The following is a 27,020-nucleotide window of genomic DNA, read 5'->3' on the forward strand; positions in this document are numbered from 1 at the left end:
ACACAGAAGAATGATTGTGATCACGAAGTTGAAATTAAAAAAAAATCCAGATGACAATAGTTGCGGATGGCTTTGCAGAAAGCTTTGTGCAGTAGCCACCAGAAAGATCGCGGGAGGCGCACATCGGCACGGCGCGTCACGGACAGTAGTTGCCACAAGTAAAGTCTCGTCCACCAGAGGGCGTGCGAGAATTCGGCCGCGCCCTCTGCCGGCGGAAAAATAACAACAACAACAACTCAGGCAGCATGGGCCGTGCCCAGTCAGTTCACTCGGGCATGCCTAGCAGACAGTTCCCGGTCTACACTATGTGAAGTGCGACGGAAAATGTGAATCGTGTTACTACACCTTGTTTCAGAGATCACTGCCAAAGAATGTAAAAAATAGCTAACTGTTGCTGTAGTGCAACAGAGAAATAATATAAGTGGGTTGAGCTATGAGCCAACATAGTTTTTGAATGTATTGTATTTCATGCATATAAAATGAACACCAACGATAAGAAAACGCAGAGCAGTAACAATTTTGACTTACTGCCTGTAGATCCTGCATGGAATTCCACTGTTGAGTGCTAAAGATTCAGATGACAACATTACTTCTCCAAAAATCATTTAAATGTTAATTAATTGATTTAGGGTGCACACCCCTCCCCCGTCCGTACACATCCAAAACAATTTACTTGGAACACATTTAATCTTAATAGTCATCAGCCAATTAGTTAAGTATAATAATTTGTGCCAGATGTTGCACCACAAAATTAACTATGTATTAATATGGCAGATCACTGAGAACAAATCTTGGACTTAAACAAATTTAAATCTGGGTTTCATTAACTACCTTTAAGAATGAATTAAAATTGTAATACCGGTGTAATCAATAAAACTGTTAATACCTATGGAGCTTTTGCTTCAGTTAACTCATACTGTACTCTGTTCGTCATAAGAATAAATCTCATGTAAACGTTACACTACGTATTCTTCAGTGTTGCCTGGAACCTCATCGGATTTCATTCGACGTGGACTGAGTACAGTCAAGTATGATGGTGAAGATATGTTTTATTCTGTGCATTACATGTACATTGACTTGGCAACAATACGGGGCAACATCTTTACTGAGCCCACATCTGTCCTATAAAACAATGGGCATATTCAAAACAAAGTTCATTTGATTTTTAATTGTTCTCCAAAAAATTTAACTGTGTAATGTTTCCTTAACTTCAACAATCTTTTATAAAATGTCAATAATTAAGAATGTGTATTTGCAATGAAAACCAGAAATTTGTGAACGATATGTAATCCGAAACTAGAAGACGTGCATTTTTCTTGAAAAATGAAGCATTCACTACCATACATTTGATGAATTTCATATTTAAATAATTTAGTTATTCAAACAGAACAAAACAATTAATCACAATGAGTTTCGAACTGCCATTTGCAGGCATACACATTTATCAATTTACAACAATACCACGAATTACACCATGCATAAATTAAAATTAACTCCTTTATTTTTAGTAGACAGTGTCTCTCAAAAAAATGTCAAGCCAATTTTTCTCTGTAATCCTGCAAAAACCATTAATAACAACCTGTTTCTCGCCATTAACCATGTTCCATGTGTGCATTTCACTACGAGGCAGGAAGCAGTGTCAATCATTTTTATGGTATGTTTGAAAAGGAAGACATTCAGAACACAGAGATTGTGACTGTACATGATTTTTTAAATAAAAAATTATGTAGCTTAAGTATGATTGAGAAAAACGTTGACAGCTGTTAATACATCAGAATGTCTTAAAGTTTCGCTTATAGTGACATAGTAATAAGATATCTAACGTAAGTTGGATCAACTTCCAAGAGCGGAACAACACCATTGCACGAGAGCTACAGCTGCTGACCGATCATCTCGTTTGTGTTTGTTTACATCAGATTTATTCTTATGATGAACGAAGTATAGTCGAGCACTATATTTAACAGTATACACAGGCTTTAAATCCTCATCACAACTTCAGATTTAGATGTACAGGGCTACTGAATACAGATAATCCTCATCACAACTTCAGATTTAGATGTACAGGGCTACTGAATAAAGATTATAGCTGACGGTAACACAATCAAGGCATGCTCCAGACTCTTTAACAACCTCTCTTACCAGCTGCACAGTTTCACAAAATGCGGTTATACCCCCACCTCACACCAGAATAATTACACCGTGAAAATCTATCTTCTCACAGTAAGCCCTCAAAATTTGCAACTATTAGTTGACACAATACCGCAGTGCCTGTGTTATTACGAATTACAATTTTTTTTTGCTTGCGTATCATGTTGTTTCTGGAAACCCAGAATCTACTCTGTAGGAATCAACATGGATTCTGGAAACAGCGATCGTGTGAGACCCAACTCGGTTTATTTGTTCATGATACCCAGAAAATATCAGATACAGGCTCCCAGGTAGATGCCATTTTCCTCAACTTCTGGAAGGCGTTCCATACAGTTCCGTACTGTCGCCTAATAAACAAAGTAAGAGCCTACGGAATATCAGACCAGCAGTGTGGCTGGATTGAAGAGTTTTTAGCAAACAAAACACAGCATGTTGTTCTCAATGGAGAGACGTCTACAGACGTTAAAGTAACCTCTGGCGTGCCACAGGGGAGTGTTATGGGACCATTGCTTTTCACAATATATATAAATGACCTAGTAGATAGTGTCGGAAGCTCCGTGCGGCTTTTTGCGGATGATGCTGTAGTATACAGAGAAGTCGCAGCATTAGAAAATTGCAGTGAAATGCAGGAAGATCTGCAGCGGATAGGCACTTGGTGCAGGGAGTGGTAACTGACCCTTACCATAGACAAATGTTATGTATTGTGAATACATAGAAAGAAGGATCCTTTATTGTATGATTATATGATAGTGGAACAAACACTGGTAGCAGTTACTTCTGTAAAATGTCCAGGAGTATGCGTACGAAACGATTTGAAGTGGAATGATCATATAAAATTAATTGTCGGTAAGGCGGGTGCCAGGTTGAGATTCATTGGGAGAATCCTTAGAAAATCTAGTCCATCAACAAAGGAGGTGGCTTACAAAACACTCGTCCGACCTATATTCAAGTATAGCTCACCAGTGTGGGATCCATACCAGGTCGGGTTGACAGAGGAGATAGAGACGATCCAAAGAAGAGCAGTGCGTTTCGTCCCAGGGTTATTTGGTAAGCGTGATAGCGTTATGGAGTTGTTTAGCAAACTCGAGTGGCAGACTCTGCAAGAGAGGCGCTCTGCATTGCGGTGTAGCTCGCTGTCCAGGTTTCGAGAGGGTGCGTTTCTGGATGAGGTATCGAATATATTGCTTCCCCTTACTTAAACCTGCCGAGGAGATCACGAATGTAAAGTTAGAGAGATTCGAGCATCCACGGAGGCTTTCCGGCAGTCGTTCTTCCCGCGAACCATACGCGACTGGAACAGGAAAGGGAGGTAATGACAGTGGCACGTAAAGTGCCCTCCGCCACACACCGTTAGGTGGCTTGCGGAGTAGAAATGTAGATGTAGATGTAGACATTGCAAAGTTCTTTCAGAGATGGATGCACATCCAAAGGAACAGGCACTCTGGCGACTACAGCCGTTATGAAATACATTAAGGCACTCCACATACGCAGCAACTCAAATGCAACCCATTGCCGACAGCAGTTGGCAACCGACCATTTCCTATATTGTTAAAGGGGGCTCTGCAGACGGCATAGCACTTGCAGTGTGTTGTCAACCAGTTGCATGCAACTCGGCGCCCGTGTCGCGAGCGATCCGAGTTGCGTCGTGTCCTTGACACCAACCTTGTTTTACACGATTCTGAAGATGAATGAACAAGTTTTAAACATTACTTTAGTGCAGGAAGCAGAAAAACATCCCATTTTACATAATTAGAAGCTTCCAAGCTACTGCAGGAGAGATTTGACAGCCAAGGCATGGAGTGAAGTCAGAAAAGAAGTTCACATGACAGGTATATATATATCTATTGAAACTTCCTGGCAGATTAAAACCGTGTGCCAGACGAGACTCGAACTCAGGACCTTTGCCTTTCGCGGGCATGTGCTCTACCATCTGAGCTACCCAAGCACGGCTCACGCCCCGTCTTCACAGCTTTACTTCTGCCAGTACCTCTCCTGCGAACCTTGCAGAACTAGTACTCCATATCAACACACATTCCGCTGCAGAGTGAAAATCTCATTCTGGAAACATCCCCAAGGCTGTACTCATACGTCCATTATGTGTATTCCGGTACAGGGGAGACATTTTACTCGAAAGTCACTTGCTTGGTGTCAGCGGGCAGGGAAGAGGAAGGGATAGCAGCGTACGAGAGAGCGAGAGAGCAGCATCGTCTGGCGGAGTGTGCAGGCTTTAGACTGCCAATTGGCATAGCACTGGGAGTATTAGGGGTGGGGAGAGTGGAGTGAAAGCACGGAGCAGAAATGGAGGGGAGCAGGGAACAGTGGGTGCATTGGCAGAGGGTGGCACACATTGTTCGATACAGTTCCCCACAGTCGTTTAATGAACAAAGTAAGAGCATATGGACTATCAGACCAATTGTGTGATTGGATTGAGGAGTTCCTAGATAACAGGACGCAGCATGTTATTCTCAATGGAGAGAAGTCTTCCGAAGTAAGAGTAATTTCAGGTGTGCCGCAGGGGAGTCTCATAGGACCGTTGCTATTCACAATATACATAAATGACCTGGTGGATGACATCGGAAGTTCACTGAGGCTTTTTGCAGATGATGCTGTGGTGTATCGAGAGGTTGTAACAATGGAAAATTGTACTGAAATGCAGGAGGATCTGCAGCGAATTGACGCATGGTGCAGGGAATGGCAACTGAATCTCAATGTAGACAAGTGTAATGTGCTGCGAATACACAGAAAGATAGATCCTTTATCATTTAGGTACAAAATAGCAGGTCAGCAACTGGAAGCAGTTAATACCATAAATTATCTGGGAGTACGCATTAGGAGTGATTTAAAATGGAATGATCATATAATGTTGATTGTCGGTAAAGCAGATGCCAGACTGAGATTCATTGCAAGAATCCTAAGGAAATGCAATCCGAAAACAAAGGAAGTAGGTTACAGTACGCTTGTTCGCCCACTGCTCGAATACTGCTCAGCAGTGTGGGATCCGTACCAGATAGGGTTGATACAAGACATAGAGAAGATCCAACGGAGAGCAGCGCGCTTCGTTACAGGATCATTTAGTAATCGCGAAAGCGTTACGGAGATGATAGATAAACTCCAGTGGAAGACTCTGCAGGAGAGACGCTCAGTAGCTCGGTACGGGCTTTTGTCAAAGTTTCGAGAACATACCTTCACCGAAGAGTCAAGCAGTATATTGCTCCCTCCTACGTATATCTCGCGAAGAGACCATGAGGATAAAATCAGAGAGATTAGAGCCCACACAGAGGCATACCGACAATCCTTCTTTCCACGAACAATACGAGACTGGAATAGAAGGGAGAACCGATAGAGGTACTGAAGGTACCCTCCACCACACACCGTCAGGTGGCTTGCGGAGTATGGATGTAGATGTAGATGTAGATGTAGAAGAGGGTGGGAGACAGGAATAAGAAAGAGATGATAGGACGGAGAGGGTGGAAACTGTTGGCCGAAGTGTGTGGGGACAGTGGGTAATCGTAGCTCGACGGGGTACTTTTAGGAGCGGAAAATGTCACTTGGGAGACGAGAATAAGGAAGATATGGTAGGGCGGAGGGGAGGAAACTGTTGGGCAGAGGGTGTGGAGACAGTGGGTAACCATAAGTTGACACAGGGATACTTTTGGGAGCAGGTGCCACAGGGTGGTCCACTTTGCTCTGGGCCGCAGCCGGGCAGTGGCCGTTCGTCCCGGTAGACAGCTGGTTGGTAATCGTACCGATACAAAAAGCTGTGCAATGATTACAGCAACACCAGTGTATGACATGATTGTTTTTACATGTCGCCCAGCCTCTGATGGGTAGCATAAGCCTACGACACGACTGGAATAGGAAGTACTGGGTGGGTGGATTGGGCAGGTCTTGCACCTGGGTCTTCCACAGGGATACGATCCCTGTTCAACTTCCGGCCGTGGCACGAATTTTAATTCATTTATTCAGCTTCCATCCTTATCGTAGATAAAGATGAGACTTGAAGGTCTCGAGGAAAGTTTAATTATAAGATCTATAAGATCACCTGAGATACAGCATTCTCCACTACGTCCAATGCTGGGGTGCTGTTCCAGAGCCGGAGAGCTCCTGCAATAGTCTACATCTACATCTACATGGTTACTCTGCAATTGACACTGAAGTGCCTGACAGAGGGTTCATCGAACCATTTTCATACTACTTCTCTGCCATTCCACTCTCGAACTGCGCATGGGAAAAAGGAACACCTAAATCTTTCCGTTCGGGCCCTGATTTCTCTTCTTTTATTTTGATGATCATTTCTCCGTACGTAGGTGGGAGTCAACAAAATATTTAAGCATTTGGAAGAGACAGTTGATGTTTGAAATTTCGTAAATAGATCTCGCCCCAAAGAAAACTGCCTTTATTTCAGTGGCTACCACCCCAACTCACGTATCATATCAGTGACAGAATGAGATTTTCACTTTGCAGCAGAGTGTGCGCTGCTATGAAACTTCCTGGCAGATTAAAACTGCGTGCCAGTCCGAGACTCGAACTTGGGACCTTCGCCTTTCGCAGGCAGGTGCTCTACCAACTGCAGGAGAGCTTCTGCAAAGTTTGGAAGGTAGGAGACGAGGTACTGGTGGAATTAAAACTGTGAGGATGGAGCGTGAGTTGTGATTGGGTAGCTCAGTTGGTAGAGCACTTGCCCACAAAAGGCATAGGTCCCAAGTTCGAGTCTTGGTCCTGCATACAGTTTTAATCTGCCAGGAAGTTTCATATCAGTGCACACTCTGCTGCAGAGTGAAAATTTCTTTCTGGAGACATCCCCTAGACTGTGGCTAAGCCATGTCTCCCCTATATCCTTAATTCCAGGAGTGCTAGTTCTGCAAGGTATGCAGAAGAGCTTCTGTGGAGTTTGGAAGGTAGCCTTAATTCCAGGAGTGCTAGTTCTGCAAGGTATGCAGGAGAGCTTCTGTGAAGTTTGGAAGGTACAAGACAAGGTAATGGCAGAATTAAAGCTGTGAGGACGGGGCGTGAGTTGTGCTTGGGTAGCTCAGTTGGTAGAGCACTTGGCCACGAAAGGCGAAGGTCCCGAGTTCGAGTCTCGGTCGGGCACAAAGTTTTAATCTGCCAGGAAGTTTCATAGCAGTGCACACTCTCACCCCTATTGCGCGATAACATCAAACGAGCGGCCCGTCTTTGCACATTTTTGATGTCCTCCGTCAATCTCACCTGGTAATGATCCCACACGGAGCAGCAATATTCCAGCAGAGGACGGACACGTGTAATGTAGGCTGTCTCTTTAGTGGGTTTGTCATATCTTCCAAGTGTTCTGCCAATAAGCGCAGTCTTTGTTTCGCCTTCCCCACAATATTATGTATGTGGTCTTTCCAATTTAAGATGCTTGTAATTGTAATTCCTAGGTATTTAGCCGAATTGACAGCCCTTAGATTTGTGCGATTCATCGTATACCCAAATTTATCGGATTTCTTTTAGTACCCATGTGGACGACCTCACACTTTTCTTTGTTTAGGGCCAATTGCGGCTTTTCGTACCATACAGAAATTCTCTCTAGATCATTTTGTAATTGGAATTGATTGCCTGATGGTTTTACTAGGCGGTAAATTACAGCATCATCTGCAAACAATCTAAGGGGGCTGCTCAGATTATCACCTAGATCATTTACGTAAATCAGGAACAGCAGAGGACCTATGACACTACCTTGTGGAATGCCAGATATCACTTCTGTTCTGCTCAATGATTTACCGTCTATCACTACGAACTGTGACCTCTCTGAGAGGAAATCACGAATCCAATAACACAACTGAGATGATACTCCACATGCACGCAATTTGATTAATAAACACTTGTGAGTAACGGTATCAAAAGCCTTCTGGAAATCTGGGAATATGGAATCGATCTGAGATCTCATGTCGACAGCACTCATTACTCACAGAAGAACGATATTTTCTGAATCCGTGTTGGTTATGTATCAATAAGTCATTTTCTTCAAGGTGATTCATAATGTTCGAGTACAGTATATGCTCCAAAATCCTACTGCAAACTGAGGTCAGTGATATGGGTCTGTAATTCAATGGGCTACTCCTATTTCCTTCCTTTAATATTGGTGTGACCTGTGCTACTTTCCAGTCTTTAGGAACAGTGACGATTTAGGAGGAAAAATAAGCTGAAGACCTGAATTGAAGTTTGTGTTGAGGAGGGCACTGCACTTGGGTAACCACAGTGCTGTGCAGGTGTAACGGTCAGAATTCCTGTGTAGTAAGCAAGGACACCCAGGTTCAAGTTCTGGCCGTGGTACAAATTTTAATTCCTTTATTCAGCTTCCATCATTATCACAGATAAAGATGAGATTTTGTCTCAAAGACAATTTAATTATAAGATCTAATGGACTAGGATGTTACGGGGTTGAGTGGGTGACAGAACACCTCTTTAGGGGGGTGGGACATATCTCGATTAGGATGTCCCTCATTTCAAGGCAAGACAAAAGCTGATCAAAGCTCTAACAAAGGATGTGGTTCAGTTGTTCCAGTCTGGGGTGGTAGTGGGTGACAAAGGGGTTACTCCTTTGTAGCTGGCTTTTGGAGGTGGTGGGATGATTGGGGACCTTAAGGGGAAATGGCACGGGAGATTTGTTTGCGGACTAGGTTTGGAGGATAGTGCCTGTCTTTGAAGGCCTCGGTGAGACACTCGGCATACTGAGCAAGGGAGTTTTTGTCACTGCAGATACACTGTCCCTGGGTGGTCAGGCTATACGCAACAATTTTTTTTTACGTGCGCAGATGGAGCCATCATGGGGAAGGAGGTCAACATGCAAGAGGATGGCATGCAGGGTTGAGGCAACCAGGTGAAGCAGATGGAAGACAGAGTGTTGAAGTATGAAGAATAAGGATAGGTTGTCTTTGTTCTGACTGTAGATCATGAAGATATCATGAACTATTAGATGGTTATGTTATGTTATGTTAACCGGGGACCTAGAAACGATGGCAAGGCTCCGTCCCTGCAGCAGCCGCAGTGGTCCACAACCCCACAACGACTACTGCAGTCCACTTCACCCCTCTGCCGCCCCACACCGACACCAGGGTTATTGGGCGGTTTGGCCCGCGGTGGACCCCCGCCCCCTCCCCCCAGAGTGCGTCTCACACCAGACGAGTGTAACCCCTATGTTTGCCTGATAATGTAATGGTGGTGTACGCGCACGTGGAGAACTTGTTTGCGCAGCAATCGCCGACATAGTGTCGCTGAGGTGGAATAAGGGGAACCAGACCGCATTCGCCGAGGCAGATGGAAAACCACCTAAAAACCATCCACAGACTGGCCGGCTCACCGGACCTCGACACATATCCACCGGGTGGATTCGTGCCGGGGACCGGCACTCCTTCCCGCCCGGAAAGCCGTGCATTAGACCGCACGGCCAACCGGGCGGGCATTACATGGTTACTTACGTAACGCTCCTCCAGTCATAATTTACAATATCATTGGATACACAAGAGAACACCTTGTCAAAGTTACAGATCTGACATATTAAAATGAGAATTGGATCGACTCAGGTTCAGCAGAAAAAAGTAACTGTACAAACATTCTCTGCATAAAAAACTTTCCACTACCACGAAATTGTTCGAGTTAAAGTCAGACTCCAAGTAGACACATATCCAGTAATCTTAAATGTTACATAAAAAAATCTTTCAATTAACCAAAAGAGTTCACAGTTAATTGGCTTTTTATAAAATAGTCCAACTATGAAAGACATCCAGACAGTATAGCAATCCCAGATTCGAGAGATCAGCCTTCTAGAGCCCATAGATGCCATGTCGTATCTGTCAAACCGTCGTCTTTCCGTGCCAAGAAACGCCCCATTTTTGAGAGCACACTCCCAGAGGCGAGCTCTATCAGTGCCGCAGCATACCCCACCGCCACAGGCCTCAGAGTGGCATTTAAACTACCTCGTGTGTGTGATGTCTCGTGATGGCACAGTTACTCTCCCAGCAAAAACAATATTTCATATCTGTTTGTTTGCATCATAGTTTGATTCTACAGAACTTATAACCTAAAAAACATTTCTCTCACAGAGATTGAATGCATTTAACAAACACCTATTTATACACTCCTGGAAATGGAAAAAAGAACACATTGACACCGGTGTGTCAGACCCACCATACTTGCTCCGGACACTGCGAGAGGGCTGTACAAGCAATGATCACACGCACGGCACAGCAGACACACCAGGAACCGCGGTGTTGGCCGTCGAATGGCGCTAGCTGCGCAGCATTTGTGCATCGCCGCCGTCAGTGTCAGCCAGTTTGCCGTGGCATACGGAGCTCCATCACAGTCTTTAACACTGGTAGCATGCCGCGACAGCGTGGACGTGAACCGTATGTGCAGTTGACGGACTTTGAGCGAGGGCGTACAGTGGGCATGCGGGAGGCCGGGTGGACGTACCGCCGAATTGCTCAACACGTGGGGCGTGAGGTCTCCACAGTTCATCGATGTTGTCGCCAGTGGTCGGCGGAAGGTGCACGTGCCCGTCGACCTGGGACCGGACCGCAGCGACGCACGGATGCACGCCAAGACCGTAGGATCCTACGCAGTGCCGTAGGGGACCGCACCGCCACTTCCCAGCAAATTAGGGACACTGTTGCTCCTGGGGTATCGGCGAGGACCATTCGCAACCGTCTCCATGAAGCTGGGCTACGGTCCCGCACACCGTTAGGCCGTCTTCCGCTCACGCCCCAACATCGTGCAGCCCGCCTCCAGTGGTGTCGCAACAGGCGTGAATGGAGGGACGAATGGAGACGTGTCGTCTTCAGCGATGAGAGTCGCTTCTGCCTCGGTGCCAATGATGGTCGTATGCGTGTTTGGCGCCGTGCAGGTGTGCGCCACAATCAGGACTGCATACGACCGAGGCACACAGGGCCAACACCCAGCATCATGGTGTGGGGAGCGATCTCCTACACTGGCCGTACACCACTGGTGATCGTCGAGGGGACACTGAATAGTGCACGGTACATCCAAACCGTCATCGAACCCATCGTTCTACCATTCCTAGACCGGCAAGGGAACTTGCTGTTCCAACAGGAGAATGCAGGTCCGCATGTATCCCGTGCCACCCAACGTGCTCTAGAAGGTGTAAGTCAACTACCCTGGCCAGCAAGATCTCCGGATCTGTCCCCCATTGAGCATGTTTGGGACTGGATGAAGCGTCGTCTCACGCGGTCTGCACGTGCAGCACGAACGCTGGTCCAACTGAGGCGCCAGGTGGAAATGGCATGGCAAGCCGTTCCACAGGACTACATCCAGCATCTCTACGATCGTCTCCATGGGAGAATAGCAGCCTGCATTGCTGCGAAAGGTGGATATACACTGTACTAGTGCCGACATTGTGCATGCTCTGTTGCCTGTGTCTATGTGCCTGTGGTTCTGTCAGTGTGATCATGTGATGTATCTGACCCCAGGAATGTGTCAATAAAGTTTCCCCTTCCTGGGACAATGAATTCACGGTGTTCTTATTTCAATTTCCAGGAGTGTAGATACATAGGCTTTTGCAACCGGCGTCAATCTCATTAAAATTCTTCCAGTTGTCCATCTTATAAAATACATCAAATACTGAAATAAAACAATGTTTTAGCTACATTGAAGTGACCTCCCTCAGGCAAAGACTAATTAGCTGAGGAGTGGGTGCATCAATACATCACTATTCTAATGACCTCACTAGACCAGGGTTCAGTACAGAACGGCCTGCAGGCTGTATGTGCCTGTTAACGATTTTTGTACAGCCTGCTGAGACAGTCAGAATTTTCATGTACACTACTGGCCATTAAAGTTGCTACACCAAGAAGAAATGCAGATGATACACGGGTATTCACTGGACAAATATATTATACTAGAACTGACATGTGATTACATTTTCACGCAATTTGGGTGCATAGCTCCTGAGAAATCAGTACCCAGAACAACCACCTCTGGCCGTAATAACGGCCTCGATACGCCTGGGCATTGAGTCAAACAGAGCTCGGATGGCGTGTACAGGTACAGCTGCCCGTGCAGCTTCAACACGATACCACAGTTCATCGAGACTAGTGACTGGCGTATTGTGACGAGCCAATTCCTCGGCCACCATTGACCAGATGTTTTCAATCGGTGATAGATCTGGAGAATGTGCTGGCCAGGGCAGCAGTCAAACATTTTCTGTATCCAGAAAGGCCCGTACAGGACCTGCAACATGCGGTCGTGCACGAAATGTAGGGTTTCGCAGGGATCGAATGAAGGGTAGAGCCACGGGTCTTAACACATCTGAGATGTAACGTCCACTGTTCAAAGTGCCGTCAATGCGAACAAGAGGTGACCGAGACGTGTAACCAATTGCACCCCATACCATCACGCCGGGTGATATGCCAGTATGGCGATGACGAATACACGCTTCCAATGTGCGTCCACCGCGGTGTTGCCAAACACGGATGCGACCATCGTGATGCTGTAAACAGAACCTGGATTCATCCGAAAAAATGACGTTTTGCCATTCGTGCACCCAAGTTCGTCGTCGAGTACACAATCGCAGGCCCTCCTGTCAGTGATGCAGCATCAGGGGTAACCGCAGCCACGATCTCTGAGCTGATAGTCCGTGCTGCCGCAAACATCATCGCACTGTTCGTGCAGACGGTTGTTGTCTTGCAAACGTCCCCATCTGTTGATTCAGGGATTGAGACGTGGCTGCACGATCCGTTAGAGCTGTGCGGAGAAGATGCCTGTCATCTCGACTGCTAGTGATACGAGGCCATTGGAATGCAGCACGGCGTTCCGTATTAGCCTCCTGAACCCACCGATTCGATACTCTGCTAACAGTCATTGGATCTTGACCAATGCGAGCAGCAATGTCCCGATACGATAAACCGCAATCGTGAGAGGCTACAATCCGATCTTTATCAAAGTCGGAAATGTGATGGTACAAATTTCTCCTCCTTACACGAGGCATCACAACAACGTTTCACCAGGCAACGCCGGTCAACTGCTGTTTTCGTATGACAAATTGGTTGGAAACTTTCCTCACGTCAGCACGTTGTAGGTGTCGTCACCGGTGCCAACCTTGTGTGAATGCTCTGAAAAGCTAATCATTTGCATATCACAGCATCTTCTTCCTTTCAGTTAAATTTCGCGTCTGTAGTACATCATCTTCGTGGTGTAGCAATTTTAATGGCCAGTAGTGTAACAATTTATACCTTTTCTGAAATGGAAAGTTAACTAATGCATGACATTGTTTTAAAAGTTGTTGCCCTCCATCAACATCTGCTTCCACAAAGTGGCCCCAAATTAGTACTATTGCCCACTGCTGCACTAGACCATCAAATACAAATTCATCAGATTTTATTGGAGCTAAAATAAGATTTGTGGATGATACGTGAGACGGAAGGTTTATGTGGCAGACTATTTGCAAAAAGCCTGACTCGCTGGCAACTGATAGCCTGCTACAAATCAGTGACAAGTTTTTGAAGGCTGTTAGTTGTGGAGAAATGACACGAGTTGTGTATGCACTGTTTGTTTAATTCAGTTGGTCTCTGCAGTATCCAGAAAAGTCACTGTTCTGCAGTCACGTGTCGTGCCGGGATTACTGGCACCCAGGACGTCAGAAGCCCGTATCTGCCTTCAATGTCGATACTATCGGGCTGCTGCAACGGTCTGACTGCCCCTCTCATTTTACATGTGCACATCCACAGTTGTGTTGCAAATATTCTTGAAACTTCAGAGGCTGCCCACAATTGTGATGGTGATCTGCTAGTGCTGATCTGTTCTGCTGCCACAACTGAACACATTGTCCCTGCTCTGCTATGTGGGTAATAAAGCCCGTTCAGGCTATGGTGGTCAGGGTAAAGTGATCAAATTTCATCTGAGGCACTCCGTCTTCAGGCCACGAGTGGCCTACCGGGACCATCCGACTGCTGTGTCATCCTCAGTGGAGGATGCGGGTAGGAGGGGCGTGGGGTCAGCAAACCGCTCTCCCGGTTCTTGACCGAAGCCACTACTATTCGGTCGAGTAGCTCCTCAATTGGCATCACGAGGCTGAGTGCACCCCGAAAAATTGCAACAGCGCATGGCGGCCTGGATGGTCACCCATCCGAGTGCTGACCACGCCCGACAGCGCTTAACTTCGGTGACCTCACGGGAACCGGTGTATCCACTGCGGCAAGGCTGTTGCCCTCATCTGAGGCACAAGGCGAGTTAATTTATTTGTTTGGAAGGGAGAGTCAACATTGTTTGCCGCTTTCGGCCAGTTGGCAAAGTGCTGCTATGACAGAATAGAAATGCAAACCCTCCAATCTCTCTCAATTGATTTTACAGAAAAAGAAGAAAAAAAATTAATTGTGTTGCTTATAGCTTTAGATGTCAGCTTCATAATGACATGCCCATAATTTCATTAATCGTCTTAGTTACTGTGGTATTTGCCTTTATGTTAGACAGTGTGCGAAATTCGAGAAAGTCTGCAATAAAGACAGGGTCACTATGATTTGTCATTTGGTGCATGTTACATAATATGTTGCTGCGTATGAAATTTAGCTAATATATTGAATTTTTCTTTAGATTTGAGTGGAGGTCTCTATCTGCCGCCAATCTTGAGATAATTGCTCATATGCAGCACACTCATTTGGAACTATGCATGACAGTGATAAAGCCAGAATGAAATATCCATAGCATTCACCATCTCAAACAGTTGGGGAATATCAAAACAAGATTTTAGCAAATGATAGTAAGGAAAGAGAAGAGTATTTTGCCATATGGTTACTAAGTGAAACTTTATTATCTACCGTGTTATTCCACTAACTACAGGCTTTTCCGACAAAAGAATGCAATTTTTAAGGGCCATCAATAGCTGGTGAAATGAGAAATGCTGTGTGTTTTGGAAAAATATAATTGAAGATATTAAACATTTATTTTTGTTATTTTAAACATAGCTGCGCAACAGCAACGGTTCCACGTAATTAGATTAAAACCAGCCGACCAGTTGCAAAGGATAAAGTAATCTTTACCTAGGTTTCAATAGATTTAAATCTATCTTCTTCAGAAGGCGGCAGTATTACATTAACATGGAGTGATATGTCATTGCCATTTTTACAAACATCTCCATAGCTCCATTAGTCCAAATAAAATATAGCCCTGAGAATAGGGTTTGTCAGATAAATAAAATTAAGTACATGGAAGTTGGAGAGTGCATAAGCAACTCTATTTTTGTACTGAGGATGTGCTTTTCCATAATTATTGACTTTACTTGTTCTAAGTTCCTCACTTAATAAACTACTGTTTCAAAATTTTCTCACAATTGCATCTGCACATCTTAGAGGTGAAACTGTGTAAATTCCACTGAGTTTCAGCAAAAGAAGCAAATTTTAACATGGCAACAAAAGAAATGTAGGTTTTACTCAAACTCTGCCATTCGTGACTCTTCTCTGAAAGTTACGGGTGGTTGATAAGCCAGGTAAAAGTAAGCTGTTGCTTTTCTTGCATTTTCACAGGATTTACTTTTAGATACTAATGAAAACAGAAGTGACAGTAGATCATCTTGAATGTTCACCGTACAAGTGCAGGCATGGAGGGCCTCCACTTCAAATTTTAAAAAAAGTGAGCACAGACTTCAGTTCAGAATAGCACTTCCCCTCTGACACTCAGCATTCCCCCTACAGCACCTGCCCACAACCCCCACCACTGGCACTTTCCACATACTCGCTGTGCCGACTGCGCAACTACCAACAACATTACTGTGTGCACAATCTAACAGATTTAACAGTTTCCCCAATGTAGGTGCACCGCACTCACACAGTCTCTCGCATACACCGTCAGCTTTGATGGCTTTTTATGAGTCCCTAGTGGATCCTACCAAATCCTGGATTCTGTGGCCTCCCCGGAAGATCGGTTTGATGCCTCCTCATCAGAGCACCTCGCCTGCTCCATAACTAATGCCCTTAATGTGCCCTCAAAGTCAGCCAAAGCACCATCAAGAGCTGTTATTTTATTTGACTTCTTTTATATAGGCCTCCTGCTGAACTTGGTAGCTCTTCTCACTATTTTACTGTCATATCTGTTGGCTCGTAAGATGTTATGCGGCTCTTTGAATTCTTGTTTCATATACACACATCAAAAAATACTTTGCATCACCCCAGTTCCCAGAACTCCTGAAGATAGATGACTGTGGATATTGTATCCAGACAGTCACTTTGACTGTTCAGAGATGTCACTAAACAAGAGCAAAGATGTAAACAACCGTGCACGAGCTGCGCCTATTAGACGGAACGGGTCCAACAGCCGATCAGTTCTAGTCATTCCACCAGGAAGGAGGTACACGGCTCCTGTTGTCTGTAATTCAACCATGCCTAGACCGTCAATACCACAGTTCAATCGTGTCCGCATTGTTACTTAGTGCCAGGGAGGGCTCTCAACAAGGGAAGTGTCCAGGTGTCTCGGAATGAACCCAAGCGATGTTGTTCGGACATGGAGGAGATACTGAGAGACAGGAACTGTCGATGTCCTGCCCTGCTCGGGCTGCCCGAGGGCTACTACTGCAGTGGATGATGGCTACCTACAGATTATTGATCAGAATAACCCTGACAGCAACGCCACCATGTTGAATAATGCTTTTCGTGCAGCCACAGGACGTCGTGTTACAGCTCAAACTATGCACAATAGGCTGCATGATGCGCAACTTCACTGCCGACATCCATGGCGAGGTCATTCTTTGCAACTGTGACACCGTGCAGTGATGTACAGATGGGCCCAACAACATACCGAATGGACCGCTCAGTATTGCCATCATGTTCTCTTCACCGATGAGTGTTGGGTTGGGTTGTTTTGGGGGAGGAGACCAAACGGCGTGGTCATCAGTCTAATCGGATTAGGGAAGGATGGGGAATGATGTTGGCCGTGCCCTTCAAAGGAACCATCCCGGCATTTGCCTGGAGCGATTTAGGGAAATCACGGAAAACCTAAATCAGGATGGCCGGATGCGGGATTGAACAGTCGTCCTCCCGAATGCGAGTCCAGTGTGCTAACCACTCCCCACCTCACTCGGTGATGAGTGTTGCATATGCCTTCAACCAGACAATCATCGGAGAGGTGTTTGGAGGCAACCCGGTCAGGCTGAATGCACACTGTCCAGCGAGTGCAGCAAGGTGGATGTTCCCTGCTGTTTTGGAGTGGTATTATGTGGGGCCGACGTACGTCACTGGTGGTCATAGAAGGTGCCATAATGGCTGTACTATATGTGAATGCCATCCTCCGACCGATGGTGCGACTGTATCGGTAGCATATTGGAAAGGCTTTCGTCTTCATGGACGACAAATCGCGCCTCAATTGTGAACATCTTGTGAATGATTCCTTCAGGATAACGACATTGCTCGACTAGAGTGGCCAGCATGTTCTCCAGACATGAACCCTATCCAACAAGCCTGGGATAGATTGAAAAGGACTATTTATGGACAACGTGACCCACCAACCACCCTGAGGGATCTACGCAGAATCACCGTTGAGGAGTGGGACTATCTGGATCAACAGTGCCTTGGTGAACTAGTGGACAGTATGCCACGACAAATAAAGGGATGCATCAATGCAAGAGGACGTTCTACTGGCTATTAGAGGTACTGGTGTGTACAGCAATCTGGACCACCAACTCTGAAGTTCTCACTGTATAGAGGTACGACATGCAATGTGTGGTTTTCATGAGCAATAAAAAGGGCGGGAATTATGTCTATGTTGATCTCTATTCCAATTTTCTGTACCGGTTCCAGAACTCTCATAACGAAGGTGATGCAAAACTTTTTTTGACGAGTGTAGTTTTTATCAGTGATGTGTAGGGTTTGAGTGGGTAGTGTCTGGAGGATCGAAACTTCTGAGCCAGAAAATGTTGGAATAGGGAATGGTCAGTGCGAGTAGGTTTCCGGTAGGCCTCACGTCCAATTCTGCCGTCGGGAGTTGTGTAGACCTCCAAGTCCAGAAACAGCGCCATAGCATCACTTTCTCAATCTAGAGTAAACTGGATGTTCTTATGGACACCTGGAATTTCTCATGGAGACTGTTAATATGCTGATGGAACTTAGACTGCTCAGTTTCTCCATGCGGATAAATGCCAAACGTATTGTCTACGTAACGTGACTGACAGTGTGGGCAGAACTGCGAGGACTGTAACAACACAAGTTGGCTCAAATGCTTGCATAAAGACACCTGCTTGTACCTTAAACTTTTCACATTTTTAGCAATTTTTTGAAAATCTGATTCAGAACATTTTCAAACAAGTGCTGAGCTAGATTTCATTCCATAAATTCCTCTTGGAATCAAAATAAAAAGCAGTTAACATGGGTAAGAAAACAGCACTTTTGAACAGAATTAATTACTGTATATACTTTTTCCAACTTCAAGGCATTTAGGAGTCATCTTGCACCTGCTCAATGAAATAGAAATTATCTGCGATAATAACTGAAGCTGAAGAAATGAATTAAAATTTGTGCCATAGCCAGGACTTTTACCTTGAAGCTCCTTGCTTATTAGGCAGGCAGGCACCACCACAGCACTATAGCTAACATAGCTGACAGACTACACTGGTTCTATGCCCTCCCTAACACCAACTTCAGTTCACATATCTTCAGCTTATTTTCTCCTTCTCAGATCATCACTATTGCTGAGGCTCTCCAGTACTGGAACAGCGCAGCCTGGAGCAGAAAATTTTACTTTTCGGAAAATTAACTTTAGTTAATGTCCTCAATTATGACCTACAGTGAAGAAGAAGAGGCAGGCGAGGATTTTAATATGCAGAATCCTGGAGATATGCTTGCTATTTCTGAAACACCAACTGTGGGGGGGGAAAAAAAAACAAAGAGAGGGAGAAACTGTGGGCACCTCACCTGTTCTGCTCGACAAGCAGCCGCAATGTGTGCCGGTTGTCTAGGTGAGCCTCCCCGTCGACGTTGAAGTACATGTCACACTTCTTCTTCAGAAAATGGTCCCTGTAGAAACACAAACATTGTATAATTTCAGTGGAAAGCTTACAATGCCATTTATTAGTTAGAAGTACAATTTTTTAATTACTGAGTGATAGTAGGAGAATCCACATATAGAAGGTATTAAAGTTTGAAAACTTTTGGAGCCAATGGGTCCTTCTTCTGGCAGAAAGGTTGAAAGGGAAGGAAGAAGGGGAAAGAAAAGACAGGCGATATTCAGGAAAAGTGGTAGAGTTCGGAAAACTCATCCAGGATTCTGGGTTGGGGGGAGACTTATTGGACAGAATGAGAAAGAAAGACTGATTGATGATGACTGTGCTGGATGAGATTTGGAAACCTGACTGCTTAATGGTAATATACCGGGTGATCAAAAAGTGAGTATAAATTTGAAAACTTAATAAACCACAGAATAATGTAGATATAGAGGCAAAAGTTGACACACATGCTTGGAACGACATGGGGTTTTATTAGGGGGGGAAAAAAAAGTAGTTCACAAAATGTCCAACAGATGGCGCTGGACAGCAAAACATCAGTGATTAGATTAGATTAGTTTTTCGTTCAATAGATCCGTGTTGAGGAGATCCTCGTAGACGTGGAATATATCACTTCTGAAATAACAATACTAACAGTATGAATATATACAATACATCATTTGTTTCTATTAAAAAATTCGTCAGTGGAGTAGAAGGAGTTGGCCACTAGTAAGTCTTTCAGGCTCCTTTTAAACTGATCTTTATTTGTAACTAAATTTTTTATGTTTGCTGGCAAATTATTGAAGATGAGTGTTCCTGAGTAGTGGACCCCTTTTTGAACTAAAGTAAGTGCTTTTAAATCCTTGTGCAGATCATTTTTGTTCCTGGTATTGTATGTATGAACTGAGCTGTTTGTTGGAAAAAGAGATAAATTATATAGGGCAAATTTCATTACGGAGTAAATATACTGAGAGGCAATAGTTAGTATACCCAGTTCTTTGAAGAGGTTTCTACAGGATGTCTGTGAACTTACTACACAAATAATACGTATTACACGCTTTTGGACTCTGAAAACTTCTGTTTGACTTGAAGAGTTACCCCAAAATATTATACCATATGACATTATGGAATTAAAGTAGGCAAAGTATGCAAGCTTTTTCATTTTTATGTCGCCTATGTCTGCTAAAACTCGAATTGCAAATACAGATTTGCTAAGGCGTTTCTGCAGTTCTGTGGTGTGTTCCTCCCAACTGGATTTTGTTATCAAGTTGTAATCCCAGATTTGTAAGACTGTCAACCTCTTCTATCTGCTCTTCTTCATACTTTATGCATATGCTGGCTGGAAACCTCTTACAGGTTCTAAATTGCATATAGTGAGTCTTCTTGAAGTTTAATGTCAGTGAGTTGGCTTTAAACCATTTATTAATATCCATGAAAATATCATTAGCAGATCTTTCTAGAACTACACTCGACATACTATTTATTGCAATACTTGTGTCATCTGCAAACAAAACGAACTCTGCTTCTGGCTGTGTAACTGATGAGAGATCATTAATGTACACAAGAAAAAAAGCAATGGCCCTAAGATGGATCCTTGTGGGACACCACATGTAATTTCTTCCCATTCTGATGGTGACTGGTGACTTAATTCACTAGTCCCTTGCACTGACACCCTTTGTTTCCTGTTAGCGAGGTATGACTAGAACCATTTTGCAGCACTGCCCGTGACACCATAGAATTCTAATTTATTTAAAAGGATGTTATGGTTTACAAAATAGAATGCCTTTGACAAATCACAGAAAATACCTGCTGCTTGTAACTTGTTATTTAATGAATTAAGTACATTTTCACTGTAGGTGTAAATAGCCTTTTCGGTATCAGAACCCTTCAGAAATCCAAACTTTGTTCTTGACAATATGTTATTTGTGGTCAGATGGTTGAGAAGCTGCCTGTACATTACTTTTTCTAAAATTTTTGAGAATGCTGGCAAAAGTGTCTGTAGTTTGATGGTATCTCTTTATCCCCTTTCTTGAATAGAGGCTTAACATCTGCATATTTTAGCCAGTCAGGAAATGTCCCGGTTATAATTGACTGGTTACACAAGTAACTTAGAATTGTACTAAACTCACAAGAACATGCCTTAATTAATTTTGTTGATATTTCATCGTAATCAATAGAATGCTTTGGTATTATAGATTTTATTACGGAAGTTATTTCTTTTGGCGATGTGAGTGATATATTCATGTACCTGAAGCTATTTGTAAAGGCTAGTTTCAGATAAAAAGGCTAGTTTCAGATGACTGCGCATGACAATCGTGTATAAAAGGAGCTGTAATGAGAGAGAGAATCAGATGCGCCAGCAGTCGCAGCATGTTGACATTACCTGAAAAGGCGCTTTTACTGAAGCTGTATTATCAGAATGGGGAATGTGCTAGTTCAGCATTACGATCCTATCGCCATAGTAAGGGGATTCGAACGGGTAAAGGTCCGTTGACAAATGCAGCTGCGGCGATAATGATTTCGAAGTTCGAAGTCACGGGTTGTTTAGACGATGGACCCCGTGGTGGCCGACCGAGCACAAGGCGTAATGCTGCTGAGACAGTTCAGGAAGAAATGGAGACTGCAGCGGGTTCGTCTATGCACAGGGAAGTCAGCTTTCGTGTAGTCGCACGTCGCACCGGCATTCCATACACTACTGTTTAGTGGCACTGAGGCGTACCCTCTGCTGCTATCCGTACAAAATCCATCAGCATCATGAACTGTTACCTGGCGATTTAGTGAAGCGGAGAGCATTTGCGGTGTGGGCGTTTCAAAAGATGGCGTAAGATGACAATCGGTTGAGTAACGTGTTGTGGACCGACAAATCTCATTTCATGCTCCGAGGGCCTATCAACGGCCACAACTGCAGAATTTGGGCTACTGAAAATCCTAGAATTGTCGTGGAAACTCCATTGCACAATGAGAAAGTCAAGGTATGGGTTGGATTATACCACATCTACTGTTATCGGGCCTTTTTTTTTCAAGGAAATGCGTGATTCAGGTTTTGTAACTGCAACCGTGTCGAGTGAGAGGTACGCCGATATGTTACAGAATCGCATCATCCCCACCCTGGTTGATAAACACCTGCTGGAACGTACAATGTTTATGCAGGATGGCGCTCCACCCCATATTGCTAAACGCGTGAAAGATCTCTTGCGTGCGTCATTTGGTGACGTTCATGTGCTCAGCCGCCACTTTCATCACGCTTGGACTCGCAGGTCCCCAGACCTCAGTCGGTGCGATTATTGGCTTTGGGATTACCTGAAGTCGGAAGTGTATCGTGATTGACCGACATCTCTAGGGATGCCGAAAGACAACATCCGACGCTAATGCCTCACTGTAAATCTGGACATGCTTTACAGTGCTGTTCACAACATTATTCCTCGAGTACAGCTATTGTTGAGGAATGATGGTGGACATATTGAGCATTTGCTGTAAAGAACATCGTCTTTGCTTTGTCTTACTTTGTTATGCTAATTACTGCTATTTGGATCAGACGAAGCACCATCTGTCAGAGATTTTTTGAACTTCTGTGTTTTCTTGGTTCTAATAAAACCCCATGTCATTCCATGCATGTGTGTCAATTTGTACCTCTCTATCTACATTATTCCGTGATTTATTCAGTTTTCAAATTTATACTGACTTTTTGATCACCCAGTACAAGAGCTTTGCAACAACTGCTCAAAAGTAACATGCTCCTAAAACAGCGTAAACATCTCGAACTAATTTATGAGCGTGACACGATGTCATAGGAGCAACGACGTACGTGACATAATCTGTTACCGAAAAGTCACCCGTAAAATACTTGAAAATGGCCTAAGCCCGAAACTGTACAGTCATACAGGAAATGGCAGCTGAAGGCTTCAAGACATGTTATAATGTCAGTTCCCATCATCAGAGTTCTGAGAAACTGGTGTCGGGGGGAAGAACCCAGATGGCAAGTGTCGTGAAACAGGCACCGAGGTCACGACTGTCTGCAACAGGACATTGTGTACCGCTAGTATAGACCCTCTGAATGGGCACAGGCAGGGGGTGTATACTGGCAACACACATTATGACAGCTGCGACCAGAGGTCGCTTCGACAGCCGAGTGGCCAGTGCTACGGACTGTCGTAACCAGGGGCCCGGGTTCGTTTCCCGCCCAGGCTGGAGATTTCCTCAGCTTAGGGACTGGGTGTTGTGTTGTCTCTATCATCATCTCATCCCCACTGACACACAAGTTGCCGAAGTGGAGTCATCTCAAAACAATTGCACCAGGCGACATATCTACCCGATGGGAGGCCCTAGCCACACGACATTCCATTTCCATTTCTGCCCCCAGACACCAGTTTCTCAGAACTCTGTAGGTGGGTGGGAACTGGCGACTTATTTACAGTAATATCTTCAATCTCAGCATTTCCTGTCAGTAGCTATTCATTTTTTCGCTCCCTTTCAGTTTTCTATATCTTTTATTTCTATATATTTTATGTTCTTACCAGTCTGTTTCCCCCCACTGCTACCACATAAAACACACTTAACTTTCCACTCCTATTAACTCAGATATGATGTATTAGCACCAATCTCTGTCTTGCTTATTACCCTATGTTTCACCTGTAAGTTATCAGGTTTTCAAATTTCATCTGGTGCAGTTTTAAACGATCAGTCTTCCCTTCTCATCTCGCCCGCTAAGTCTCTCTTGACCCAGCGTTTCCCTTTTCCTAAACCTCATCAGTGCTTTGACTTCAATGCTCTTCATTTCCCTTCAGTGCTTCTGCTGGAAGAAGGAGCCACTGGCTCCAAAAGCTTGCAAACTGTAATACATTTTATATGTGCATTCTATAGAGTTTTTATCCATCCAATTACATTATATTTTCAAAAATTGATTATTTTCATTAATTATTTTAACTGTAATTTTTGTACTCAACTTCCCTTTCTGCCAGTACACTACATTTAAAAAATTAAAATGAGAGGTAGGGCACAGGTCACAGTACTTTTTGACATTGTCATTCATCAGAGATGGCAAAAGACTTGGGAGAACACTTGAATGGAATGTATAATGTCTTGAAAAGGGGTTATAACATGAATGTCAACTGAAGTTAGTGAAATGGAGCATAGTGAAATTAAATCATGTGAAGGTTATTACATTTGGAAAAGAGACAATAAAAGTAGTAGATGATTTCTGCTATTTTGCCAGCAACATAACTGATGAACACAGATTGGCACTGGCAAGAAAAACATTTCTGACAAACAGAAATTTGTGGACACGAATGTAAACTGAACGGTTAGGAAATCTCTTCTGAAGATACTTCTTTGGAGTGTAGCTTTGCACAAAATTGAAATGCGAACAAGCAGTTCGGACAAGGAGAGAAGAGAAACTTTTGAAACATGATGCTACACATGAATGCTGCAAATACAATGCAGAGGCTGAATAACTAATGAGGAGGTTCTGAATACAATTTGGGAGAAAAGAAATTTATGGTAGAATTTGACTAAAAGAAGGGATCGGTTGCTAGGACACATCACGAGGCATAAAGAAATCATCAATTTGGTACGGAGGGAAGCGTAGGGCTAAAAATTGTAGAGCAAGAATAATGCTTGCTTGAATACAGTAAGCAGATTCAAATGGATGTAATTGCAGGAGTTATGCAGAGACATCATCCTTACTTCATGTTTCTGTTCGATTAATAGTCTGTGTCTATGTCTGGCATTATTACATACGATCTAAATAGATGGGTGCATGCAAAAGTAAGTTAATTTATTAATGATTTTATCACCAAAATCAGTAATTATCTGTGGGGTAAATGTTCCTGAAGTGAAGTTTCGATGAACTTGAACACCCAGCATATTCTCTATTCTCCTTGCTGTACTGTTGTTGGTAATGATATACCTTCCTTGTTGTGGGACTGAATGACTGTTTACTGTTTTTTCTAAGTTATTGGTAGATCATTTACTGAGAATCAATCAATAATACTTTTCAACATGCAACTTATGGCTTGTTCTTTGTTGAAGCTCTGTTAGGGTTGAATATCTGCAAAGAACACTGTCCCCACTTTATCACTGATTGAATTCAGCTAGCAATGGACAGTTGTGTACTGTAATTGTTACACATTACATGTTAGATCTATGTTCGATCACCATTTGGTTTCTAGTTCATTTGTATTTAAAAAATCTAGCATGTAAGAGGGAAAAATTGTGTCATGAATGAATGCATTTACCTATTTCTTTACTTTCTATCATTGTACTGGTGTAGTAAACAAAGGCAGACACAACTAAACACAGTATACGACATCGTGTATGGTTCTCTACTGTGTAACTTTACACTGTGCACAAATTACAATCACATTATTCGTTTGTAGGTTTTAATGTGTTTAGAAATGTAAAGCATTGTAAATTATGAAGGGCATTCAATAAGTCATGCAACACATTTTTTTCTTGGGGAATTTTGCTTGAAAAAATATGTAATATGTTGTGGGGCATCATGAGGTATTCCTGTTTAAGCCCTTACAGTTTCTTGAAGCTCTGATAGGTGGTGTGGCTATACGTAGCCTACAAACTGGCGTCTGTAACAGAGGTGCATTCCAAGAACAGAGATGTCATTCAGTTCTTTTGGCAGCAAACAACAGCATCACAGATATTCATAGGTGTTTGCAAAATGTCTACAGGGACCTGACGGTGAACAAAAATGTGACTGTCGATTGGCGACTCCGTGGAGTGCTGTGTGCACAATGACCATACGTGTTAAATTAAAAGGAAGGTCAGCGTTGGCCGTAATATTGATGTTTTACTGATAGCAGAATCGATTTTCGATCACGTAGTGATCATCTTCAGTGCTGTGGTGTACAAATTAAACTCAGACACTGGTATAAAGTTATCAATAAGTAAAACTGAGAAGCTATCACAATAACTGTTATTGTGATCGCTTCTCAGTTTTACTTATTGATAACTTTATACCAGTGTCTGAGTTTAATTTGTACACCACAGCACTGAAGATAAAAAATGTCGTGTGACTAGGGCCTTCCGTCGCGTAGACTGTTCACCGGGTGCAAGTCTTTCGATTTGACGCCACTTCGGCGACTCGCGTGTCGATAGGGACGAAATGGTGATCATTAGGACAACACGACACCCACTCCGTGAGCAGAGAAAATCTCAGACTCGGCCAGGAATTGAACCCGGGTCCTTAGGATTGACATTCTGTCGCGCTGACCACGCAGCTACTATGTGATGAAAAATACATTCTGCTATCAATAAAACATCAATATTATGGCCAACACTGACCTTCCTTTTAATTTAAAAACATGACTGGTTGTGTCATCACCACAACAAGGTTGCACAAACCTGTCCCCAGATAGCACAGTAAGCCGGTTTCAAACTTGTTTCCAGCTGTAAAGTTCAAGTATATAAGCTTGATCAAAGCTGGAATATTCAAGCCTGTTAGCTGGATTCAAGCTTGAAACAAACATCAAAGTTGGCAGAGTTCAAGCTATATTTCAAGCTTGACTTATCAAGCTTGGCTCCAGCTGTATCTACACACGTGGAATACAGCCTGGTATTTACAGCTTGTTTTAAGCTATATAAATATTAATCTGAATTTATTGAACCTAATTAATTATGTTACGTAATATTTAACATTTGTAACATTAACGTACCGAACTGTTTTCTAGTATAAAACAAACTTGTCAACAAACTACAACCATTAACGCGCGTCACAAAGGTAAAATGGCCGTAAACGTAACTTTACGTTACGTAATATTTAACATTTGTAACATTAACGTACCGAACTGTTTTCTAGTATAAAACAAACTTGTCAACAAACTACAACCATTAACGCGCGTCACAAAGGTAAAATGGCCGTAAACGTAACTTTACGTTACGTAATATTTAACATTTGTAACATTAACGTACCGAACTGTTTTCTAGT

The 27,020-nt window shown here is 43.6% G+C and overlaps 1 protein-coding gene and 1 pseudogene across 1 annotated transcript in view; both read right to left on the reverse strand.

Moving 5' to 3' along the window:
• The window catches only part of LOC126108948 (procollagen-lysine,2-oxoglutarate 5-dioxygenase), a 466,456-nt gene that overhangs the window by 229,885 nt on the left and 209,551 nt on the right, over positions 1 to 27,020 (reverse strand). Inside the window, exon 9 of the mRNA XM_049914331.1 lies at positions 19,017 to 19,118. Coding sequence (XP_049770288.1) covers positions 19,017 to 19,118 — 102 coding nt within the window. The remainder of the gene's footprint in view (positions 1 to 19,016; positions 19,119 to 27,020) is intronic.
• On the reverse strand, positions 14,213 to 14,330 carry LOC126109010 (5S ribosomal RNA; annotated as a pseudogene).

The sequence above is a fragment of the Schistocerca cancellata genome, chromosome 11 (genome assembly GCF_023864275.1).
Source record: "Schistocerca cancellata isolate TAMUIC-IGC-003103 chromosome 11, iqSchCanc2.1, whole genome shotgun sequence".
Taxonomy (NCBI): Eukaryota; Metazoa; Arthropoda; class Insecta; order Orthoptera; family Acrididae; genus Schistocerca; species Schistocerca cancellata.